The following is a 21198-nucleotide window of genomic DNA, read 5'->3' as shown; positions in this document are numbered from 1 at the left end:
AAAACAAAATAAATAGCTAGAATAGAAATGAAAAAGGTAGACCTTGACGGAATAACAATCATATTTCAGGGTTTTTAGACTATAACGATATAGCTATATAGCTCTTTGATATAACTTCAAAAATCCCCCCAGATTGGTCCCTGGGCATGATTTCTGTCAGTCATCCTGGTCAGCACTTTTGTAAATTTTCTTAATTGTAAACAAGGCACATGTATTTATATAACATTTTATACCCATAGGCAACCAAAAGTGTTTTACAGACTTATCGGGTTGAATCAAAATTCATTATAGCACGATCACAAAATAGCCTCAAAGTGCTCTACCAATACTAATTTCAATTTCATCTGTAAAGCCTAATATCACAAAACACATTGTGACTCAGAGGGCTTTACATCCCCCTGTCATTAGACCCTCAAAGCGGATAAGGAAACATTTTGTTTTATATTACCTCATCATATATTATGTCTTTATATTTGCCCTAAGTTCAAGTTCAAGTGTCATATACATAAAAAAAATACAGTGCACGCACAGTCAAATGAAATGCATTAAATCCTGGCTCTCTGTCAGTGCTTAAAACCTATAAATAATACAATAAATAAAAATACATAACCTAGGAATAAAACAATACCAGTATGTAATAAAACATAAATGTTATGCACCAAATTATCATCAAGTCCTCCCTATCTGATTTTGAGGACAAACGGACACAAGAAAAAAAAAATTAAAAATGAAAATGTCATAATAAAACCCATAAAACAGATTTTTAAACATGTGTTTGCACATTACTATACGGTGTGTAGACTAAACAACACCTTTTATATTAAACGGCATACACTACACTACATTATGCAACGAGAAAGGCTATAACTGTACCACTGCATAGACAGACACGTTTTAAAAAGGATATATGTATGATAAGAGGAGAAATGGTACTTTAACACGACCTCCCTCCCCTTCTCTCTCTCCCTCCCTCTCTCTCGCTCTCTCTCGCGCTCTCTCTCTCTCTCTCGCTCTCTCTCTCTCTCTCTCCATCACTTCTCTCCCTCCTGCTCCCTCTATGTCTCTTTTGTAGCCAAAGTAGCTCGCTGAACCAATCCACCGCAGTGCCTGGGACAGATTGACTGAAAGAGAGAGTGAGAGATTTAGAGGATGGGTAAGGGGGCTTAAGGGAAAACACACAGAACAGAGAGAGCGAGAGAGGAAGAAGAAGGAGAAAAAGAGGAGGACCAAAATCCACCAAGCCTCCCTGGTGTGAGGTTTCTTGGCTACTGACGTGTGCGCACGACTCTCGTGGCAGGGTGAGTATATTTTCTCCCCTTTTTTAAAAAAAAAAAAACCCAAACTTGTGTTTCTTGTAATTGTGACGATGACGCCTTTTCCAAACCACCATGTAAAGATGTGTGTGTGTGTGTGTGTGTTGTGTGATGACAGCTGTGAAAAGCATTCATAACCTCGTGCTCGCGTGAAGACAGTCGCTCATGTTTGTCATTTAAGAAATCACAGTTGAACCTGCAGCTTTTTATTTCTACTCCTCATTTCATCCTAAGTACGCGCGCGTGTGTGTGAGTGGCTCACATGTTCCCTGCTCTGTGTTTATCATCTCCAAACTCCGCGTGTGAGTGTGTGTGACAGACAGTAGAAGAGGAGGAGGAGGAGGAGGAGGAGGGTTTCTAAACAATCCTATGCGCACATCACTGCCTCAGTAAGCCCTGGACCGGGGTCCAGATCGCGCTTTGCATGCATGCAGTTTTACAGAAAATGATGTTTAACGGCTGCGTGAAAATGCTGTGTGGAGTGCGCAGCCCCGAGAGATCATGAGCACCATTTGAGTCACGATATGTGCGTTTATGAAGTCATCTGAGTTCTCCTCGGGTTGATTTTTGAGACGTCAAGGTTGGTCAGTTTAGCACAGGTGTAGGCGCATCCCCGTCGTACATGCGCGTCCATGTTGGGTACTCCTTGCATTTTTTGGGCCAAGGTCTTTCCCTGTGTTAACCTATATCTGCAGCATGTACCCAAAAAATCCTCCTCTCTTTCTGCACATCTCCTCTTCTTACCCATCACTCCCTCTTTCTCCTTCTCCCCAGTGAGGCTTCGAGGTGATGTCAGTCTGCAGATTGTGACAGATTAGAGAGAATTAAACCTTTTGTCCCCCTTGTGGCTCCTATCTAACCAATTCAATTGGCTCATTACTTTCTGGGTGAGGGAGCTGAGGGGCCTGTCTCTCAGTGCTAAAACGGGATTGTTATCACAAATCTAACTGGGATTTTTTTCCTGTCAATTCCAAATCTACAATAGCTGCTTTTACAAATTTGCAACAGCTATTTAGAGGATTTTTTAGGGGCAAGATGTGTGCACAATACATGGGCGTTAAATGTGTTCCCTTCGTTTGTGTCTAAATGCATCAGGATGTTTTTCATGCGGTCTATGAGAGATGAGGGTGCTGTCCGTGGTGCTGAACAAGTCTAGAAGAGCCACTCAGGCACATCCACTCATTTCTGCTGGGTTGCAACTCCGATTGATTCTCACTCATTCCTGACCACTTTGGCACGTCCTCCAACTGCTGGAAGGTGTGATTGTTCATCTCTGAGCCCGACTCTTTCCTGCTCATCTTCCCTCTTCTGTGCCTCCAGTTATTTCATGTAATTCCACTGATTTGTTTTTGATTTTTGGGAGACTTACCTTGAACTCTCTCAATCACACTGGCCCAAACTCTTGTCCACCAAGTGTCAGCAGCAGTAGTGACCACTTCTGGGCCTGTTGTATGAACCACAACCTCTGATTAAAGAAACTTTGGTGTGAAACTTAAAGTTTGTATGTATTCGCAGAAATTAAATATAATATGTATGTTTTCTTTCAATCAATCAATCAGTCAGACTTTATTTGTATAGCACTTTGCATACAGATGAACTGTAACACAAAATGCTTTATACATTAAATCCAAAATTTAGGGTTCAGAGGTAGGAGCCGATTCAGATAACTCTGAGGTTTTTTACTTGTTTACCGGGTGTCAGTGATGATGTCTTTAGTTTTAAAATCACTTTCTCTCTCTGAGCTTCAGGACCAATAATTGAGATCTCATTTTTGTCCTGGTTGAGCTGAAGGACGTTTACTGACATCCATGACTTGATATCTAAAATTCAGTTAAAAAGGGCAAAAACTGGCCCTGAGTCATCAGGAGACACGGCAACGTGCAACTGTGTATCATCAGCATAACTATTGAAGTGTATGCCATGCAGTCATGTCATGATACCATCCAAGTGGTATCATGACAACATTAAAAGGTATCGGACCTAAAATTGAGCCTTGAGGAACTCCGTAATCATTTTTATAGCTTCTTGATGAGTGCTCTTCCATAGTAACATAAAATTGTCTATCAGTGAGGTAAGATTGAAACCAGTTAAAAACAGTACAAGAGATGCCAATCAAATTTTGAAGTCTATCTAAAAGAATGAAGTGATTTACAGTATTAAAGGCAGCACTTAAATCAAGTAGGACAAATACGGAAACTTTTTTCATGTCCATATTTGACCTGAGGTCATTCACAACTTTGACCAGTGCTGTCTCAGCGCTGTGATTTACTCAAACGCCAGATTGATATTTTTCATACATATTGTGGGTGTTTATAAAATCGTTTAATTGATTAAAAACAAGTTTCTCTAAAATTTTACTTAAAAATGGCAGATTGGACACTGGTCTGTAGTTATTAAAAACTGAGGGATCAAAACTGTTTCTCTTTAGACAGGGCTTAAAAGCATTTGGGAAAACACCCGTCTGAAGAGATTAGTTTACAATATTAAGAACATTTTCATCTAAAAAGCTATAATCACTTTTTAAAAAGGATGTGGGAATGGGATCTAAAAAGCAGGTTGCTGGTTTTAATTGTGAGACAACTTTATCCAGCATATCAGCATCAACCAGGACAAACTTCCCTCGTGTTTGACATATGACATTTGACAGTGGACAGTTGACGTACTACTAGACTTAATAAAATTAGAGTTAATTAAACGATCAATAGTTGAGAAGAGTATTTTCAGGTTGTTCCGGTTATCATTTATCAGTTTTGAGAAGTGTGCTTGTCTTGCTTGTTTAATTGCTTTGTTGTAGATAATCAGTTTGTCACGGAAAATCTGATAATTGATTGTTAATTTATTCTTTCTCCATTTCCTCTCTGCTACTCGATAATTTCTCTTTAATTTTTTTAATTTCTGCATTCCTCCAGGGAGGTGTTGTCTTTGTAGAGACTTTTTTCAATTTTAAAGGGGCCACTGTATCAATGGTTGATCTAAGTTTATTGTGAAAACTGTCCGCAATAAAATCACGGGAGGAGGGTAAAAAGTCTGCAGGAGTGTCACTTAAAAGCTCAATAAAATTTGCAGCAACTTTGGCAGTAAGGTAGTGTTTCCTGACAGTTTGCTCTGAAATATCCTGTTGTATAAAAGAACTGACAGTAAAAAGACACAGAAATGATGGGAGATGCCCACTTCCACAACTGAAGATATGTGTGCAGACAGGCCAGAAGTACTGGCCTTTGTTATGTGTGGTGTTTGTGTCATGCAATTAAGCAAATTTAAAAATTCCAAGGCTTAAAACGTCTGATTGATCGTCTACGTGCAAATTAAAATCACCTAAAATAATAACCCTGTTGTAATTGGTGTGGAGAATTGATAGAAGATCTGAAAAATTTGAAATTTGAAGAAGGGCATTGTTATGGTGGCCTGTAGAGACACATGCACAGTATTGAAGAGCTGCTGAAAACAAAGGAATGATATTCAAAATACATGTAATCATCAAATATAAGGTGTTAAAAACCCAGTGAAGCTGAGAGGATGGTCGCTGTACCTCCTCCTTTTCTGCCTGACCTGGTAGTTTGCGTGTGTATTATGCAGGTCTGAGGTTAAAATTTGTTTACACAAAAAAAAACACACAAAAAGATCTTTTTATATTTTGTCAGCTGGCGATCATGACAGGGATTATTAAACAGTCACTGGATGTTGCTTTACTGCAGGGGGAGCTGGTGGTGCTATGCAGGGGAGTGGAGAGTGCACCTGGGTCACGTGAGGTCGGTAGTCAGTCACGTGATGCTGTGGATGATGACGTTGATGACGCAAAGGTTGTTTGCAATATACTGAATATCTAAATGGTGTAAGATGGTGAAGTTTATGTTGGAGGAAAGCTTTCACGCACCCCAAGACTTAGATGGAGACCATCACGTGCGTAAGATTCCCTTCGTTCCCACCGATGAGCGTGCATCTCGTGCGCCACGGATTTCGGCAGCTAGGCTAAATCGTTAACGGTGGCGCTGCAGAAGCACATAGTGGTGGAGGATTGTGTTTTCACGCGTCTGATGATGGAGTCCCAGATGATGATTGTAGGGGGAGCAGGCCGAGAAACCAGACCAGGGCCGCGGTGCGGTGGAGGCAGCCGAGGACTCCGGTTTGGCTGCGACTCTCCGGCGGTGGTGATCCAGTGATCCAGTGGTCGGTAACAGGATACTGTTAGAAACAGATTTTGTTTGACACTCCGTTAGTGGTCAGTAGAGGCAAATCCATAAAACAAGTTAAAATCAAAGTCCGATTACTAAAATCCTTCATCCAGTTAAAGTACATAGTTAAAATGACAAAGGTTTAAAAGTAAAACGATAAGATACGGTGTATAACTCGATAAAAACTGGATAAAAAGTCAAATAGCGACAGAGCCTCTTATAGGTAGCTAGACACAAAATGCAGACACAAATGTATTATATAATTACCTGAAAAAATAAGAATCATTATGTGTATGTTACATTTAAATGAGCTGTTTTTATCTGCACAGGGAGCAGGTCCTCCTTTAGGAAGATCACCATGATGTACCGCCATGTTTCTACAGGAGCCCAGAACAGACAAACCTAACACTGGCTCTGGACAGGGCGACCCGTGTGTTTGTGTCGGCCACTGTAGTCAGCAGTGAGCTGAACAGCATTTAAAAACACAGATTTCTAATGTGAAATGGCTTTAATTTGTGTTTCTGCAAGTTCAAATTACAGGATTTGTTTATTTAGTAGTAGAGACCTCTGCAGATAATTTGGCTTCCAGTGAAAAAACAAAACAACCTGAATGTCTGGATCTTAAGTTATCAAAAAAAAATATGAAAAAAACACATAAAGTGATGTAACCTGGAGAAGTTTCAGCTAGTTGCAATCTGCGATCCTAACCACAAGATGCCAGTAAATCCCCTAAATCTTACACACTGTTCCTTTAAGACTTCACCTTTAAGAATTAGTCGTGACCTTGTGTCTGATAATCTGTTTTTTGGTTTTTTGTTTTTCATCTCTAATCTGAGGACTGGATTGTAGTTGGTCATATGTTCCCCCTCACATCTGTCTGTCCAGTCAGTAACTCACTCTGCGCTTATTTCAGCCTCATCATGCCCTTATATGTCATTTCTCAGAGGGTTTCTCTGACGCGTACCCGTTACCATCAGCTGCTTCTGTTCTTACACAAACGCTTCGCTCACAAAAGAAGCTCTATTCATCCCCGCTGCTGCACAGAAGCTGAAGCAACTTCTATAATGGTCACGTCTCGCACAATGGCTGTCGAGATAAGATGAGGCCAAGCTTAATCTTTAAGAGTTTATTTCCCAGCAGAATGGCTGTCCCTATTGTAACTCTGCTCTTCAAAGACTCAAAGGTTTGTCATGCAAAGAAAGAGTAGAGGAAGAATAAAGTGGTTCTCATGTTTAAGTCATTAATTTTGCATTCATTTCTCTGTCATCAAAGCCGTCTTCAGTGCCCGATAAACGGTCAATTAGTCAGCCTAAACATTATGTATTTTACTGCACTTTTGTATGCAAATAGTTCACACCACAATGCAGTGATAAAGTATGGAAGTTCAAAGTCTGTTATGTATAATAATTTGGATTTTTGTGCTTTTTTTAGTGATTTTACAGATAATAATGCAAAAAGAAATTATGCAAACGAATGTGGTGAACGTTGCATTAATGGCAGTCAAAAAGGCAGGACACGAGTATGTAAAAAAAACAGCTCAGCACAGCAGTGATGTGAGGAGAAAAGCTCAAACACACGTCTTTTCAAACCTTGCAGCAGCATATGTGTTACATCAGCACAAGCGCATGGCTGATTTCACTCCTGTCAGCGACTGTAAGAACAAGAGCTCGAGTACTCTGGACAGGAGAGGAGTAAAAACACTTTGAGTTACAACTAATATCAATTATTTATCAATTATTTTTTGACAGTAAGGGCCTCTTGTCCACAGTTCAGGCTGCACACAGCAGAGTATGTAATTATTCTGGAAAAGTTTTCTCGGTGCACATCAGGCCACTGCTGCAGTTTTGAATGGCGGACGATTGAGTGTCAGTGTGTGTTTACTCCTTGTTGCAGAGCAGGTGCATCACTGCGTACCCATAATTGGGCTCTTCCAGCTAGTTATTACAATGTCACATCTCATTTACAGTGACTGAAGTGTGCTTTAATGGGCTGCACTGTCTGAGATACAATGTGATATTCACAGCACACGCGCACTGATACAAAAACAACTGAGAGATGCTACAATCCTGGGCCCAAAACTTTTTTAGGTGTTCTTGTAGATGAAAAACTCAATTGGAAGCAAGATATTGACTTGACTGTAGACCAAAAAAAATTGCAAAAAGTATGCGAGAAGTTTTCTTACGCTTTATTATATCCACATATTTCTATTTTAATATTGTATCAAACCACTCTTTCCTCTCCAGATATGATATGTTAGAGGTGCTACATTTTCTAGTTAAAGAGAATCATCTGCCTCACTGTTTGACTCTGGACTGTAAAAATAATGGAGGATGTAGCTATCGTGATGCCACTCATTGGTTTATGGATTCCTGTTTTGGAGTCTTAGGTGCAGCATTTTGGATATTGCACATCATAAAAATGATATGGACCAAGTCACAGTGAAATTTGACCACCAACATCTATCATCATCATCCGGTCATTGTTGAGTCCAAGTGGACGTTTGTGCCAAATCAGAAGAAAATCCCTCAAGGCCTTCTTGAAGTTTTGTGTTCATAAGAATAGGATGGACAACCTGACAGCATAGTGCTTCGGGCCACAGCTGTAGCTGGCATAGAAGCATTAAAATAAATTAAAAAAAAAAAACTTTAAATAAAAGATATGCATAAACAAAGTCTAAAAAATGATCAAAACAAAAGAGACCTCTTAAAACAGAAAATATGAGGTCAGCTGCATCATGGTAATAATCCTCTCAGTGTAACGCATAATGTGCTGAATAACTCAACAAAATGAGGGTGATTAGAGTAAACACCAACCCCGCTGTGTGTTTTCCACATTCTTCTCTATTTCTCAAGCTGATGATACTGAACAGCGGTCCAGATTAAAGCTAGTGGCTGAACAATCACACATGTGCACGAAAACTCACAAATGCATACAGACAGCGTGCTCAAAGGATTTGCAGTGAAGTCTTTCTCAGTCAACCAGAACTAAGTCACAGAAAGACCATGTGTGAGTCACACTCTCATTCCTGTCCTGATCTGTGTGTGTGTCTCTGTCTCTCAGTTTTTTGTTTAAGTTCAGTGTGAAGTCCTCATCTGTTGCTCCTCTCTGACCTTTATCAGGATTGGTTGCCACCGGATGTGTCGCCAACTCATCTTTAGCAATAACAGGGCGAGACAGTAAGGACGCCAGTGGCTTTTTGCATGTGTGCGCGTCACATGTCTGTCTCAGTGTTCCCCTCAGTGAACCCCCCCTCCACGACCTCGTCCAAATTTACCTTCATTTGTGTCTCTGCAGTTTTGACATGTATTTCCTCCTCTTCTCTAACACCCCTTTCTCTTTTGTTCTGTCCTCCAGATGAGTTCGTGCAGCAGCCGTGCGTTGACCATCCTGTCCACAGTGTTCGGGGCCTGCGGGCTGCTGCTGGTGGGTGTGGCCGTGTCCACAGACTACTGGCTGATTATGGTGGAGGGCATCATCCTGCAGCAGAACCAGAGCATGGAGGTGAAGATGGCGCTGCATTCAGGCCTCTGGAGAGTTTGCTTCGTGGCTGGTAAGCAGACACAAAAACACACTCAAAAATTAAAGAATGACGACACAACGTTCAAACAGTGCTGCTGTGTGTGTGTGGTCATATATCCTCATCATCACAGCGACACACACACAGCAGGAGAGAGCAGCGAGGGGAGAAAAGCGAGCTCCTGGCCTCCAGAATCATAGTTGTCACAGAACATGATCGTTACCTGTGAGCAGGACCACAGAGACCCACATGCTTTTTTAAAAATTTGTTTTGTTTCCTCATGCAACAGTGACTCCGATGCTAAAAACAAAGCTCAACGCGTTCCTTGTTTTGTTTGATGTGTTTCCTCTCAGGAGCAGAAAACGGGAGATGTGTTGCATCGGAGTACTTCACTGAACCCGAGATCGAGATCACCACTGAGAACACGGCAAATATCCTCAGTGAGTAAAACATACAACAGGCGTGTGACGCCTCACATGATCTGCTGCGTGAGAGTCACTGCAGAGTCCCTCTGCTGAGGGATCCTGGGTACTGAAACCTGAACACAAAATTAGGGCTGCAACTCGTACTGGATCAAAAGAAATTAATCAAATGTTTTGATAATTGATTAATCATTTAGAGTAGTTTTTTAAAGGACAAATTGATAAATTGTTGGATTTCGCTGCTTTTTCTGTTTTACATCACTGTAGATTCCTCTGCAAATCCAGTAATTTCCAATAATAACATTTCTTTCAATTTTATTTGAATTAGGATATTTTAATATTGTTTTGCGGCCACTGCTGCTAGTCATTTGATCTTTTTTCACTTTATTGAAGGCATTTTATCTTAATAATTTAGAAAAAAATCTGCACATAAACAGTGTCTTTCTGTTAAACTTTTTGTGTCATCATTTCATTGAAGGTGTTTGATCGTAATAATTTAAGGGAAAAAAAGTGTAAAGACTTTAAAATGACTCCATATAACCTTGAAAATTTCTGTAAATGTCTTGCTTTTGTACTTTATTTGAGTTATGATAATTTACTCGTAATTGTAATTTTTACATGTTTTTCATTTGACTGTTTTTAAATGTTTTTTTACAGTGTAGGGCTGCATGCTATAAGGAAAAATGTGTTAAATCTGATGATGTGGTTGTATATTGCAATAACAATATTACTTGTGATAACTAGATATCAAATTTTGCCCAGTTCTGCTGCCTGTTGTATACTGCTAGATTACAACAAATACCTTGTTGAATTGAAAAATGAAAGGAAATTATTTCAAACATTTTTTTATTTACTAAATATAATTTAATTAAACACAAAAGGCAATATTAAGAAAAAAAGAATATGTACATTTTAAAGCACAGTTTTCTATTGACACTCTCATCCATCTAACTAAAAAACAATCCTTGAGTGCAATATTACAGTCTTTCGTCATGTGTTCATTGAGCAAGTTGAAATCGACAATGATAATAAAACAATATATTACTACTGTAAACTGAATATATTTTTACATTTTAACAGAATATAATGTGAGCTAAGACTTTACCTTTGACTCTTAGAAACAGGGACGGATGCTTAATTGATATTAATCAAGAATATAATCAACACATGGAAAGATTGAAATACTTATTAGGTGCAACCTTTTTTTCCAACAGCAAATGTATTAAATACACTGAAGTGATGTAGAACAAAACCATCTTAATTAACAATCATGCGCTTTAAACTGATATACATGGTTAAAATAAACTTAGATTGAAATACCAAATCAAAGTTTTTTTAAAAGTGTTCTTTGATCCAGAAAATACTTCTCTAAAGGAGGTTTGAAGGATTTAATTCAGAATAATACATACTGAAGAAACTTTGCTATGTAGAAGTTTTCAAACAATATTTCAAAAATTCATTCTGCAGTAAGAAAAAACACGTTCATCAAGAGTTGTCAGTTCATCATCAGCAATCACTTTATCAGTTTGCTGTTTTTGAATAATAATGACTTTTTTACAATACAACATTTTGGGTTTGGTTTTCCACATTCAGGAAGAACTGAGTATTTAATATAAATATATTTGCAATAGAGCCTATTAATGCTCTAATTTTCGTGAAAAGCTGAAATTCAGTGGTGTTTTTCTTTGATTGTACAGGTTTACAACCATGTTGCTGTGTTTTGGTGCAATTTCCTACGAATGTTTTATATCAGAACCCATTACCAAACCTTGTTAAAATGTGTCCATACGATGTCAAAAGCAGAACATTGCAAGGAGGAAAGTCTGTTTCCCATGTCCTTATTTTAGTGATGACAACATCTCCACATAACTGACCTTCTATTCTACGCTCTACAGCCTCAGATTGTATTACCTGATACTTCTTGAGCTCCACAGACATTATCACTCACCTTTCCCAGCAGTTAACGGACGCATTACATCAGCTTTGTTTAACACAGTGACCTCTCCTCCCTGCAGAGATGGTGCGGACAGCCACCCCCTTCCCCATGGTTTCGCTGCTCTTCGTCTTCACCGCCTTCGTCATCAGTAACATCGGACACATCCGGCCTCAGCGCACCATCCTGGCCTTTGTGTCCGGCATCTTCTTCATCCTCTCAGGTGGGAGCCATTACTCATGTCCCGCTGTCAGCGCACATTCACTCTGTGATTGATTACAGCCGCCTGGTGTGTCCCGTGTCACACATGGACACGCTCCGTCACAGCTCTATTTTTGGTGCATGTGCAGGTGTGTGTGCTGTCATTAGAGAAGGTGAGTAGTTTTAGTTTTCAGGGTGAGAGTTTCCTGCAGCTCTGACTTTGCATTACTTTGGATTCAAGCAGGTGTTATATGACAAAGTATGAACTGGAGAATGTCAAAACTCATGCAATACATAAAAATACATGCAACACTCATGCACAGCATCATGAGCAGGTCTTTCAGCTTCATGTTCTGCATCAGTGTAGTTAACCTTTTTGAACAGCAGGTGGCTGTAATGCTCCCGTTTCTCCTCCTCAGTGTGCAGCAAAGACTGTCAGGAGCCAAACTGGAGCTCATGTTCTCCAAAGGCTGTTTCACTTGACACGTTTGAGAAAGAAACCGTGCCGCAGAGCTCAGAAGAGCATCAAACGTGGGCTGCCGCGACAGCTCCCGACTTTGCCGTGGCGGGGACTTGCTGATAAAGGGTGCAGCAGAATAATAGGTGTTATGTAACGGGGGTTATGTAATGTTTATAGCCTGTGCTGGAAGTGTCGCAGTGTTTTACTTTATGAGGTATTTTGATAATAGGGTGATAATAAGGGGCAAGTGTATCAAATTGCTTTTCAGCGGTTAGATATTCTGCTGCACTAAGCCGCGCTCTCTCTCTCTCTCAACACTACTCCCCCCTCCTCCCTCTGCCTCCCCCTCCTCTCTTGTTCACCCAGCCTCTCAGTTTTCTTTGCTCTTTCCATTTTCTCCCCCCTCGTACTCTCCTTCCTCTTCCTACTCACACCCTCATTCAGAGTATATTCTCCCAGTAGTCACTGTGGATATGGTGTTGTTTGAGATGTGAGAATGGTGTGAAGACAGAGTGGTCTGGTAAATATTGTAGTTTGGGTGGTGTTTTGGGTAATATTACAGAATTCAGAGTGGAAAAAAAAACACAGTCTGGAGCTACAGCTGTTCAAGCATGGTTATTCTTACCCCACAGATATCCTGCATATGCATGTTTACTTGTAGAGGCATTATTTACTTCTTCTTCCTTTCGTCTCGCCCACATGCACATCCTCTCTTCCTCGGCTCTTGGTGTGCATGTGCATGCATGTTTCCTGCAATTTCCTGCTGTTATTTATTTAGATAAAGATGTTCTTCCACTGCAGGATTGGCAGCAGCACAGTTTCTGCATTTTCCATGCTTTTCAATTTTAAATCAACAGCACAGCCTCTTAAACTGGCCGTTTGTTGTAAAGGACATAACTGCCTGTCAGCCCTGTGGTACATTTGAATTTTGCAGCGTGAGCTAAAAATACTCATATTTGCTGCTTACAGCATGCAGCTTTCTTTGAATATTGATTCTTCGATGTTGGCCATATGTTGCATCTCATGCATATAACATTTCTACGGCAGAGTGGAGAGTGAGTGAGTGTTCTCGGAGGAGGGGGTTTTAATGTTGTATGTGTTGCTTCTGGGAGAAAGGGGTCATGGAGAGCCGTTTTTGATATGATTTATGGAAAGTTTACAGTGTATGCTGTATGCAGCTTCTTACTGAGCGCCTCTCAGATTTTTACCTCCTTTCAGTTCTTATCGCTCTCTTTTTTGAAACATCTTTGTTGTAATTTTTCAAGAAGAACCAAATAATATATGTACAAACTCAGTCAATAATCAACATATGACAGTACACTATGACAATTAAAATAAAGGTACTTTACTCTTGGGATACGTGAAGTAAAAAAAAAAAGCTCCAACCCTGTCTAACAGAAATTACATGTATATGCTACAAATCAAAAACAGCAAATGTGTTTTAAGAGAGAAAAGTATGCCACTTGAATAATGTTAATCCTAATAAGAAAATGTTTCAACAAGCATTTTTTGACATGATAAAATTCTGACTGGGATCATTATGTCTACTTAAATAAATGGATTTGTTGTTTGAGGACATGCTTATTTTTTAGAATGGTAACTCCAGAGTCACAAAATGTTCATTCAAAATGTATTTTTTTGCCACATCCAGCAATGCAACGTCCAATAATAGCACCTAAAGTAATTATCAAAAATTACATCTATCTATAATGTTAATATAAACTTTGTTAGGATTATATAATATATAATAATAACTTCAGAAGTGACATTAATACTCTTTGGCAATAGCTACCTATAGGCAGCGGGGAAAAAGACAGCACTATCTTCTTCCTGTTTGGGTTGCGCAGTGGTTTACAAACTTCCTTCGTGCTGTAATTCGAGCCTCCATTTTTGTACCTGGTGACAGACAGAATTGCAGAGTAAAAGCAAGACTTATATGAAACAAATCTAAACACTGACGGTGCCATTATTTTATAGCCATTACATTGTGCAGTCAGCATTTACATCATAATGATAAGTTAAAGTTAAAGTAAACCAAAGTCTTATGTTGTCTAAACCCAACTGCTTACTTACAAAAACTACCACCGCCAACACTTGGGGAAAGAATTGGCATAAGAATTGAACATAATCTACTTGAAATTATGTTTCTCTCAAAAGTAATTTTGGCAAAACAATTTAGTAATTCACTTTTGCATGAAATAGGGTTGCTGCAGGGGAAGAAGGAAGCCACTTAAACAGACAATTCAAGACACACACACACACACACATGCACACACACTCATGTGCATTTGTGAGGACTCACTGATGTGATGAATTCCCTAAATGCCTAACCCCAGCCGTTACTCTAACATAAACCCAATTCTAACCCGAACACTAGCGCCAAGTCTTAACCCTCAAACAGGCCTCTGGGGAAGTGAGGACAGGCCAAAATGTCCTCACTCTGTTAAAAATTTGTTCTGGTCCTCACTAAGTAGCAAACACAAGAACACGAACACAAATAGGACATAATATACAACAGAGGAGAAATCAGGTTATCCAGATGCCTATGTAAATGCTACTTCAGAATATTTTATGCCAAATTTTCAAAAACGTATAAAATTGAGTAAGTATTTTTTTTCTGTGAATAAGCTCTGCATCGTTTTGCTCCTACAAGGCAAAAAATACGTTTTTTCTTTCATCTCTGTAGGTCATTAGTCTTTATCTCCCTATCTGTCATTGTGATACATACACACTCTCTCTGTTCTCTCTCCCATCTCTTTATTAATGTTAGCATTTTGCAGGCTAATTGCTTGGCGTGGTCACTCCTCATGCCATCGCTCTCTCTCTTTCGCTCTCTGTCTCTTAAACCCTCGCCACACTGGTGCAGCTGTCTGTATGGGCTTATAATGACCTCCTTGCTCTCTCTTTCTCTCGCTGACTCAGTGTCATTGTTAATGTGTTGTGTTTCAGGCCTCAGTCTGGTGGTGGGCCTGGTGCTCTACATCTCCAGTATTAATGACGAGGTGATGAACCGACCCAGGGAGCCCGAGCAGTTCTTCAACTACCACTACGGCTGGTCGTTCGCCTTCGCTGCCTCTTCCTTCTTACTCAAAGAGGTCAGTCTGGGCTCTCTGTGTCTGTGTGTGTGTGTGTGCATGATAAAATATAGTAGAAAAGAGAGTAATAGAGTGTGTGTCTGTTTCAAGGGAATATAAATGGTTTCAACATTACAGTCAATATTTTGCTACACAAACAGATAACAGATCTGGCTCTCAACTACGAGTCCTGCCTCCAACATTGTCAATAGCCCAGCTGGCCACCAACACTGTGACACATTGATATTTCCTTGAATTTAGGTTGTGACGGCGGGTAACCAAAATTCAATGTCGGGACGTCTAATACCAATGTCAATATGATGTATAAGATGATGATGTTTGTTGGTTTTAAGTTATGTTGTTAAGTAACAAAAATCTAATGTCTCATGACAACATTACCTTGATGTGGAGGAATAAAATAGTGACATTTAGTCAAAATGTATAGAGAGTAAAACCCAATGTCTGCAAAATGTCGTACTGTAACGTCCACACAACATGAAATCCAAATGTAGTCAGACATTTGTAAAATCATCAACCTAATTTTCATTCCAACCAAAATGTAATGTCTGTTCAACGTAAAGGCCCAGTGTCTTTCTGATCGCTTATTGACGTCCAGTTCCAGGTTTAAGGATTGGCTTTGCTGTTAGTCGCATTTAGTGGTGAGGATTGCAATTCTCCTAATTAGAATTCCTTCAGTGTTCATTGTTTAGGAGGTTTTTTACCAAAGAGCCAAATTATTCGCAGAGGTCTCTTCTTCATCAACACAAATGAACCAGGTGATCTGAAACTGCAGAAGCACCGACTAAAGCGTTTTCACATTACAAATGAGTGTTTCTTATACACTGCTTGTTGTGGAGGTTCTGCTAACTATTGTGGCTGATGTGTAAATGTGAAATTGTGTATGGACGCTACAGTTCTGGGCTACTGTGAAAACATAATGGTGCAACATGGCAATTTCTGCGGAAGAGGTCCTGCTCCCGATATCGATATAAAAGAGCTCATTCTGAGATAACGAAAGCACAACGAGGCATATTTTTTATGTGATTATACACTGAAGAAAAGATTCCTATTATATTATGTTCGGCTTCTGCCAATATATCCTCCTAACTCCCACACACTGGACCTTAAAGTCACCAATCAGTGTCATGGCTGGTGTGATCCCATTGCAGGATGGTCTCCAGTTTCACATTTAAATTATCACCTGGTGCCTGAATTTTGTGTTTTGCTTTACATAAATAAAGGCATTCCACCGGATATTGATGCAGAAAAGGCACATGTCAGTGCATAAAAAAATCGCTAGAGTGCAGGAAATGAAGTGCTAAAAATCACCTGGGGTAGGACCCACGGACCTTGCGCTTACTTTGTCCCGTTCAGCATTGAAATGAAGCCTGTACCCTGGGTCTGTTTGCATATATGCTACACACTGATAATATTTTTCATTTCTGTGGTACGAGTGGGTTTTTTTTCACTGAGTATTGCATGCTGAGTGTGCAAGGAGGTAAGATTATTGGTTTTCTGAAGATATGGTGAGGTATCAGTGGTTTGTGTGTGTGTTCATGTGTGCATCCACGTGTGGTGAGGTTTCTTGCACATGAATCTTCTGCTCATCTTCCACCCCAGCTCCTCCTGCCTCTCTCCCACCATCAGCAGTACTGCTCTTAATGTGGTGCAGTGGACACTAACCCCCTCCCCTCTCATCCCCTCCCCTCTCCTCTCCTCTCCTCTCCTCTCCTCTCCTCTCCTCTCCTCTCCTCTCTTCTCCTCTCCTCTGTTCTCCACACTCTTGTCTCCTTTCTTTCTTTTTCAATCTGTTTTATGGGCTTAAAAGAACTTAGAGTGCACTCTCATCTCTCTAAATCAAAAGCACGCACTTACACCTCTCTACTTTGTACGTTTCTTTTAACACTTCTCGCCTTTCACTCACTTTTAATCTAATTTCCCCAGCCATCACTTGTTACTGCGTCTTTGAAATTTGTCTCTGAACTCAATTTATTTACGCAACTAAATCCTTCTCTCCCTGTCGCATCTTATCACCCCCTCATCTCTTCCTGTTCCTCTTCTCACTCTCTGTCTCAGGGGGCCGGGGTGATGTCAGTCTATCTGTTTATGAAGCGCTACGCTGAGGAGGAGATGTACCGCCCCCACCCTGCGCTGTACCGCCCCCGCCTGTCCGAGAGCAGCGACTACAGCGGACAGTTCCTCCACCCAGAATCCTCCTGGCCCCAGCCGAAGCGAGGCCGCAGCACCTCTGAAGCCTCCAGCGACATCTCCATCCAGCTCAACCAGGCACCGCCGGCGCCGCCCAAGAGCAGCCTCCAAGGGCAGGGGAGTCCACCCTCTGGGTCCTCCTCCGCAGGGAGCTATCAGATGCCCCCGCAGTCTGCTGGCTACCCCTCCACGCACACTCTCACCAGGTCGCACTCCTCACACCCTCAAGGCCAGGCTCTTCCCATGGCCATGCCTCCATCACCCGTGCCTCCTCCTCACTATCACACGCACATGCACATGAGTGCCTCCCCCTGTTAGGAAGAGGGAGCATCAGGGAGGGAAGGAGAGACACTGACTCCTCATAATCACGTACACTGTACATTTAGATGAGAGTGAATGCAGAGCTCGGAGCACAGATCATGTGAGATGAAGAGGGGGGAGAGGCAATCATAAAATAAAATGTAGCTTTGGAACAATATGAACCAAGGACAAAGGAAATATTTAACAGGATTGTGGAGGATTTGACAGAGAATGGGGAGAAAAATGAAGACAGGAGATGAGTGGAAAAGCATAAGAGGAATTCAGTTTGTCACAATGGAAAGAGGCAAAATAGTGTTTCCTAGAAAGACTTTAGAGGTTAGCTGAGTGACAGAGGAGATATGGGGAGGGAGAGTGAGGCAGGGAGAGCGGGGGGCTGCGGTATAATACGACGATACTGCAGTGCTGCAGGAAATTTGTATGCACTCGGAAATGTACAATGCAAAACACTGATCACAAAGACTGAGGATGCACATAGTTTTCTACATACATAATTCATGAAAACACATGTACCTTTTAAAGGTAAATGTGAAAAAATATATTCTCTGAATTTCTTACATCATCAATCCAGTTTCATAACTCACAGTGTCAAAGTAGTACAATTAATATTATTAATGAAAATAATTAGTTCAACAATAGAGTAATTCTGAAATGAGAACACTGTATGTGAATGTTGTTAATCTTTGTAGAAAAAAAACAGAAGTGGATGATGCTCTGTAATATCATAAGAAGAAATCTTCTTTTTGTTTTACATATTTGTTTAAGATACAAATTTCTAAACTTCTTGTACATAAAATTGCACATGAGAACTTATATATAGCTGTTGTAAATTATGAATGAAGCTTTGGCACAAGTCACATCAAGAAAATGTCTGACTCATTCTGCTTTGGATGAAAACTCTGCAACAGGCGCACTACAACCAACAACGCACCCGCTGGATGCAGCGCACGCTGGTCTGGAAGAGGAACCACCCGACACTGACGCGGCAGGCTGATGCCCTCTACTGGCCGCTGCTCCGCACTGACCCTGGATCAGCTCCGGGGCCCAGGTCACTCTTTTCATGCACTCTCACTTCCTCACTGATCTGCACTGTGTGTCAGGTGGTGGTGCAGCACAGATGAGTTAATGGTGACGTGCACATGGTGAAAGATTTATGCTTTAAAGACTTTTTTTAAAGCTTCAAAGCTGTTTATATATCTGGGAAACTCACATGATGAAAGTATCAGTTACACTTACACTTGCTGCTCAAACGACGATACCACTGTTAGTGAAATGCAGGTCTTCTGTTTTTGACATTACGTAGACAATGTCGAGTCTGCTGCTTTATTCCAGTACTTTCAGTGGCCGTCTGTGACAGTGCACCATGCCAAAGGTTTCAAGAGTACCTAAAATGTGTTTTTAGCTGTTTTGGAGCAAATGATTATTTGAATTATCAGTTGAACTGCTTGTAGTTTTCTTGATTGATCATTTTGTCCATGAAAAGTCAGAAAATCATGACAAATGTCAAATGTGAAGGCTCAAGATGATGGCTTATTTTATTGGACCAGCTCTTCAAAAGTGAAAAGATATTGATTTTTCTACCATTTATGGCAAAAAAATCAAAATTCTTATACTTCAGATGCTGGCACCAGCAAGTGTTTGGCATTTTGCTTTGGAAATTACAAACATTGTTCTGTTATCAAAATCGGCTGATTAATTTTTGCAGAGGAACTACTTGTTATCAGTTAATCAGGTGTCTTTGGATGATCCTGTATGGGTTAAAGTAGCACTTCTCTTCAACACCACAATGTAGCAGACTATGTACACCATTGTAGGATGTTTTAGCTACGCACTTTAATCAAATTATACTGTGGGCATGAATGGATAAATGAGCAGGCCTACCAGGCACAGGTCCAGGGGCCCTGAGTGTAAGGGGCCCCACTGGTCAGATTAGGTGGAGACTTTAAATAGATTGAAATGACTACAAAGAGACAATTGACCATTTGAACACAGACAAAAACAAAAAAACAAAACAAAAAAACAACAAACTACTATGAGACATAAAATTAACACAAAGAGACACAAAACAGCCGACAGATGTGTAACGACTACAAAAAATAAATGAAGTTTAAAAAAAAAAACAGGCTAAACAGCTATACAGTCTGTGTGTCTTCCTCCTTGTAGAAGAGGTGGTGGGGCCTTTGGCATGTCTGTGTCCAGGGACCCATTATCTCAAAATCTGCCCGTGATTGTGTGTGTGTGTGTTTTTTGTAGCCAAAAACTCCTACAATTATGTTTTCAGATGCTCTAGACCCTGAATGCTATTAAATAATTTATCAGTATCTCATCTCGAGTATGAATTCTCTCTCTTGACAAGCAGCACCTGCATTTCAAAAACAGTCAAACTTGAATTTCGAATAACTTAAGTTTGTCTTTATGGCACATCATGCACAGGGATATGTCGATATCTCTGTAATGACAATTAAACCACTGTGTCATTGTGTGATGGCTGGTTTTCATTATCACTGTGATGCTGGAGAGAGGGAAACACACTGAGGTCCTACAGAAGATGTGATGCATGAGAATCTTTTGTTACGGGAATATAAAGTGAGATCATGGAGATATCATAATATTTTGGCCTTTTTGCTGGGTTTTGTAGAGGAAGCGTGTGGTTATTCAGCTCCGCCCTGCTTTTTGTTTATGTAGTTGCACACATTCATATTGAGGTGAAGCCTGGTGTAACTGCAGCCGTCTGTTGTTTGCTCTGCTGTTACAGTTCGGGGGTTAAGTGCCTTGCTTAAGGGCACCTTGACAGAAGCTGCTGGAGAATATCAATGTATTTTTCTCAATAGATTTTTACCGACCAACAGGCATCTAAACCTTTTGGTTAAAATCCACCTCTATAACTTTCAGACTACTGCTTACCCCAACATGACCTTTGTGACTGTGCACAGCTGCTCTATTTCTCCCTGCACATCTCTAATTTCCATTTTAATTCGCAGAGCCGTTCGATAATCATCCGGTGCCTCTTAAACTGTGGCAGTTCTTTCCTTTTTCATCTCTGTACCTCTTTGTTTTTCCCTCTTTAGTACGCCCAGCTTCTCTCTTTGCCTCTACATGATTACATAAAAGGGTGTAGCCGCGCTCGCTTCTGCATAAAGCCTGGACTTCTTGCACATGACCGTCTTTGCAAAGAAAAAGAAAATGGGTAAAACAAACGCTTTTCAGTGCTTCAATGGAACTGATGCTGTATAATGTTGAGTTACATAATTCAATAGCAGTTGTGATTAAGATCACTGTTGAAAGTGTTGACATCTGTCACTCACTTTCCTCTAAACATGAATAAAACTTTCAACTTGAGTTCATTTCACCCTGTTCACCTGCTCTGACTATCTGCTGAATTTACATATTTTTGTTTCAAAATTTTTTCTTTAATTTTTTTTTTTGCTATAAAAGAGTTTGGATAGAGCTGGTTACAAAACCCCCTCATTTTGACAAGAGGAGCCCTTTGTGCTCTTATAATAATGTGATACATAAAGAGTGTTTCTCTGGCTGGTCTCAGTGATGGAGGGAACTGTTGTAAGTGAATGCACACTGCACT

The 21198-nt window shown here is 40.4% G+C and overlaps 1 protein-coding gene across 1 annotated transcript; it reads left to right on the top strand.

Moving 5' to 3' along the window:
* The first annotated feature begins 1024 nt into the window (after positions 1-1024).
* Positions 1025-20957, top strand: LOC121945955 (calcium voltage-gated channel auxiliary subunit gamma 7b). Its single transcript, XM_042490342.2, has 6 exons — positions 1025-1298; positions 8840-9035; positions 9356-9442; positions 11440-11580; positions 14968-15113; positions 17169-20957. Exons 2-6 carry the CDS (start codon positions 8840-8842, stop codon positions 17616-17618), a joined length of 1020 nt encoding a protein of 339 aa, XP_042346276.1. The 5' UTR covers positions 1025-1298; the 3' UTR covers positions 17619-20957.
* The last annotated feature ends 241 nt before the right edge of the window (positions 20958-21198 follow it).

Source organism: Plectropomus leopardus, chromosome 11 (genome assembly GCF_026936395.1).
Source record: "Plectropomus leopardus strain MGB_pleo_1.0 chromosome 11, ASM2693639v1, whole genome shotgun sequence".
NCBI classification, from domain to species: domain Eukaryota; kingdom Metazoa; phylum Chordata; class Actinopteri; order Perciformes; family Serranidae; genus Plectropomus; species Plectropomus leopardus.
This window is presented reverse-complemented; position numbering and strand designations above follow the sequence as displayed.

Coding starts and splice junctions, on each gene's coding strand:
- LOC121945955 (XM_042490342.2), top strand. CDS start 8,840: ATGAGTTCGTGCAGCAGCCGTGCGTTGACCATCCTGTCCACAGTGTTC. Junction 9,443..11,439: donor GAACACGGCAAATATCCTCA/GTGAGTAAAACA, acceptor TCCTCCCTGCAG/AGATGGTGCGGACAGCCACC. Junction 15,114..17,168: donor CTTCCTTCTTACTCAAAGAG/GTCAGTCTGGGC, acceptor TCTCTGTCTCAG/GGGGCCGGGGTGATGTCAGT.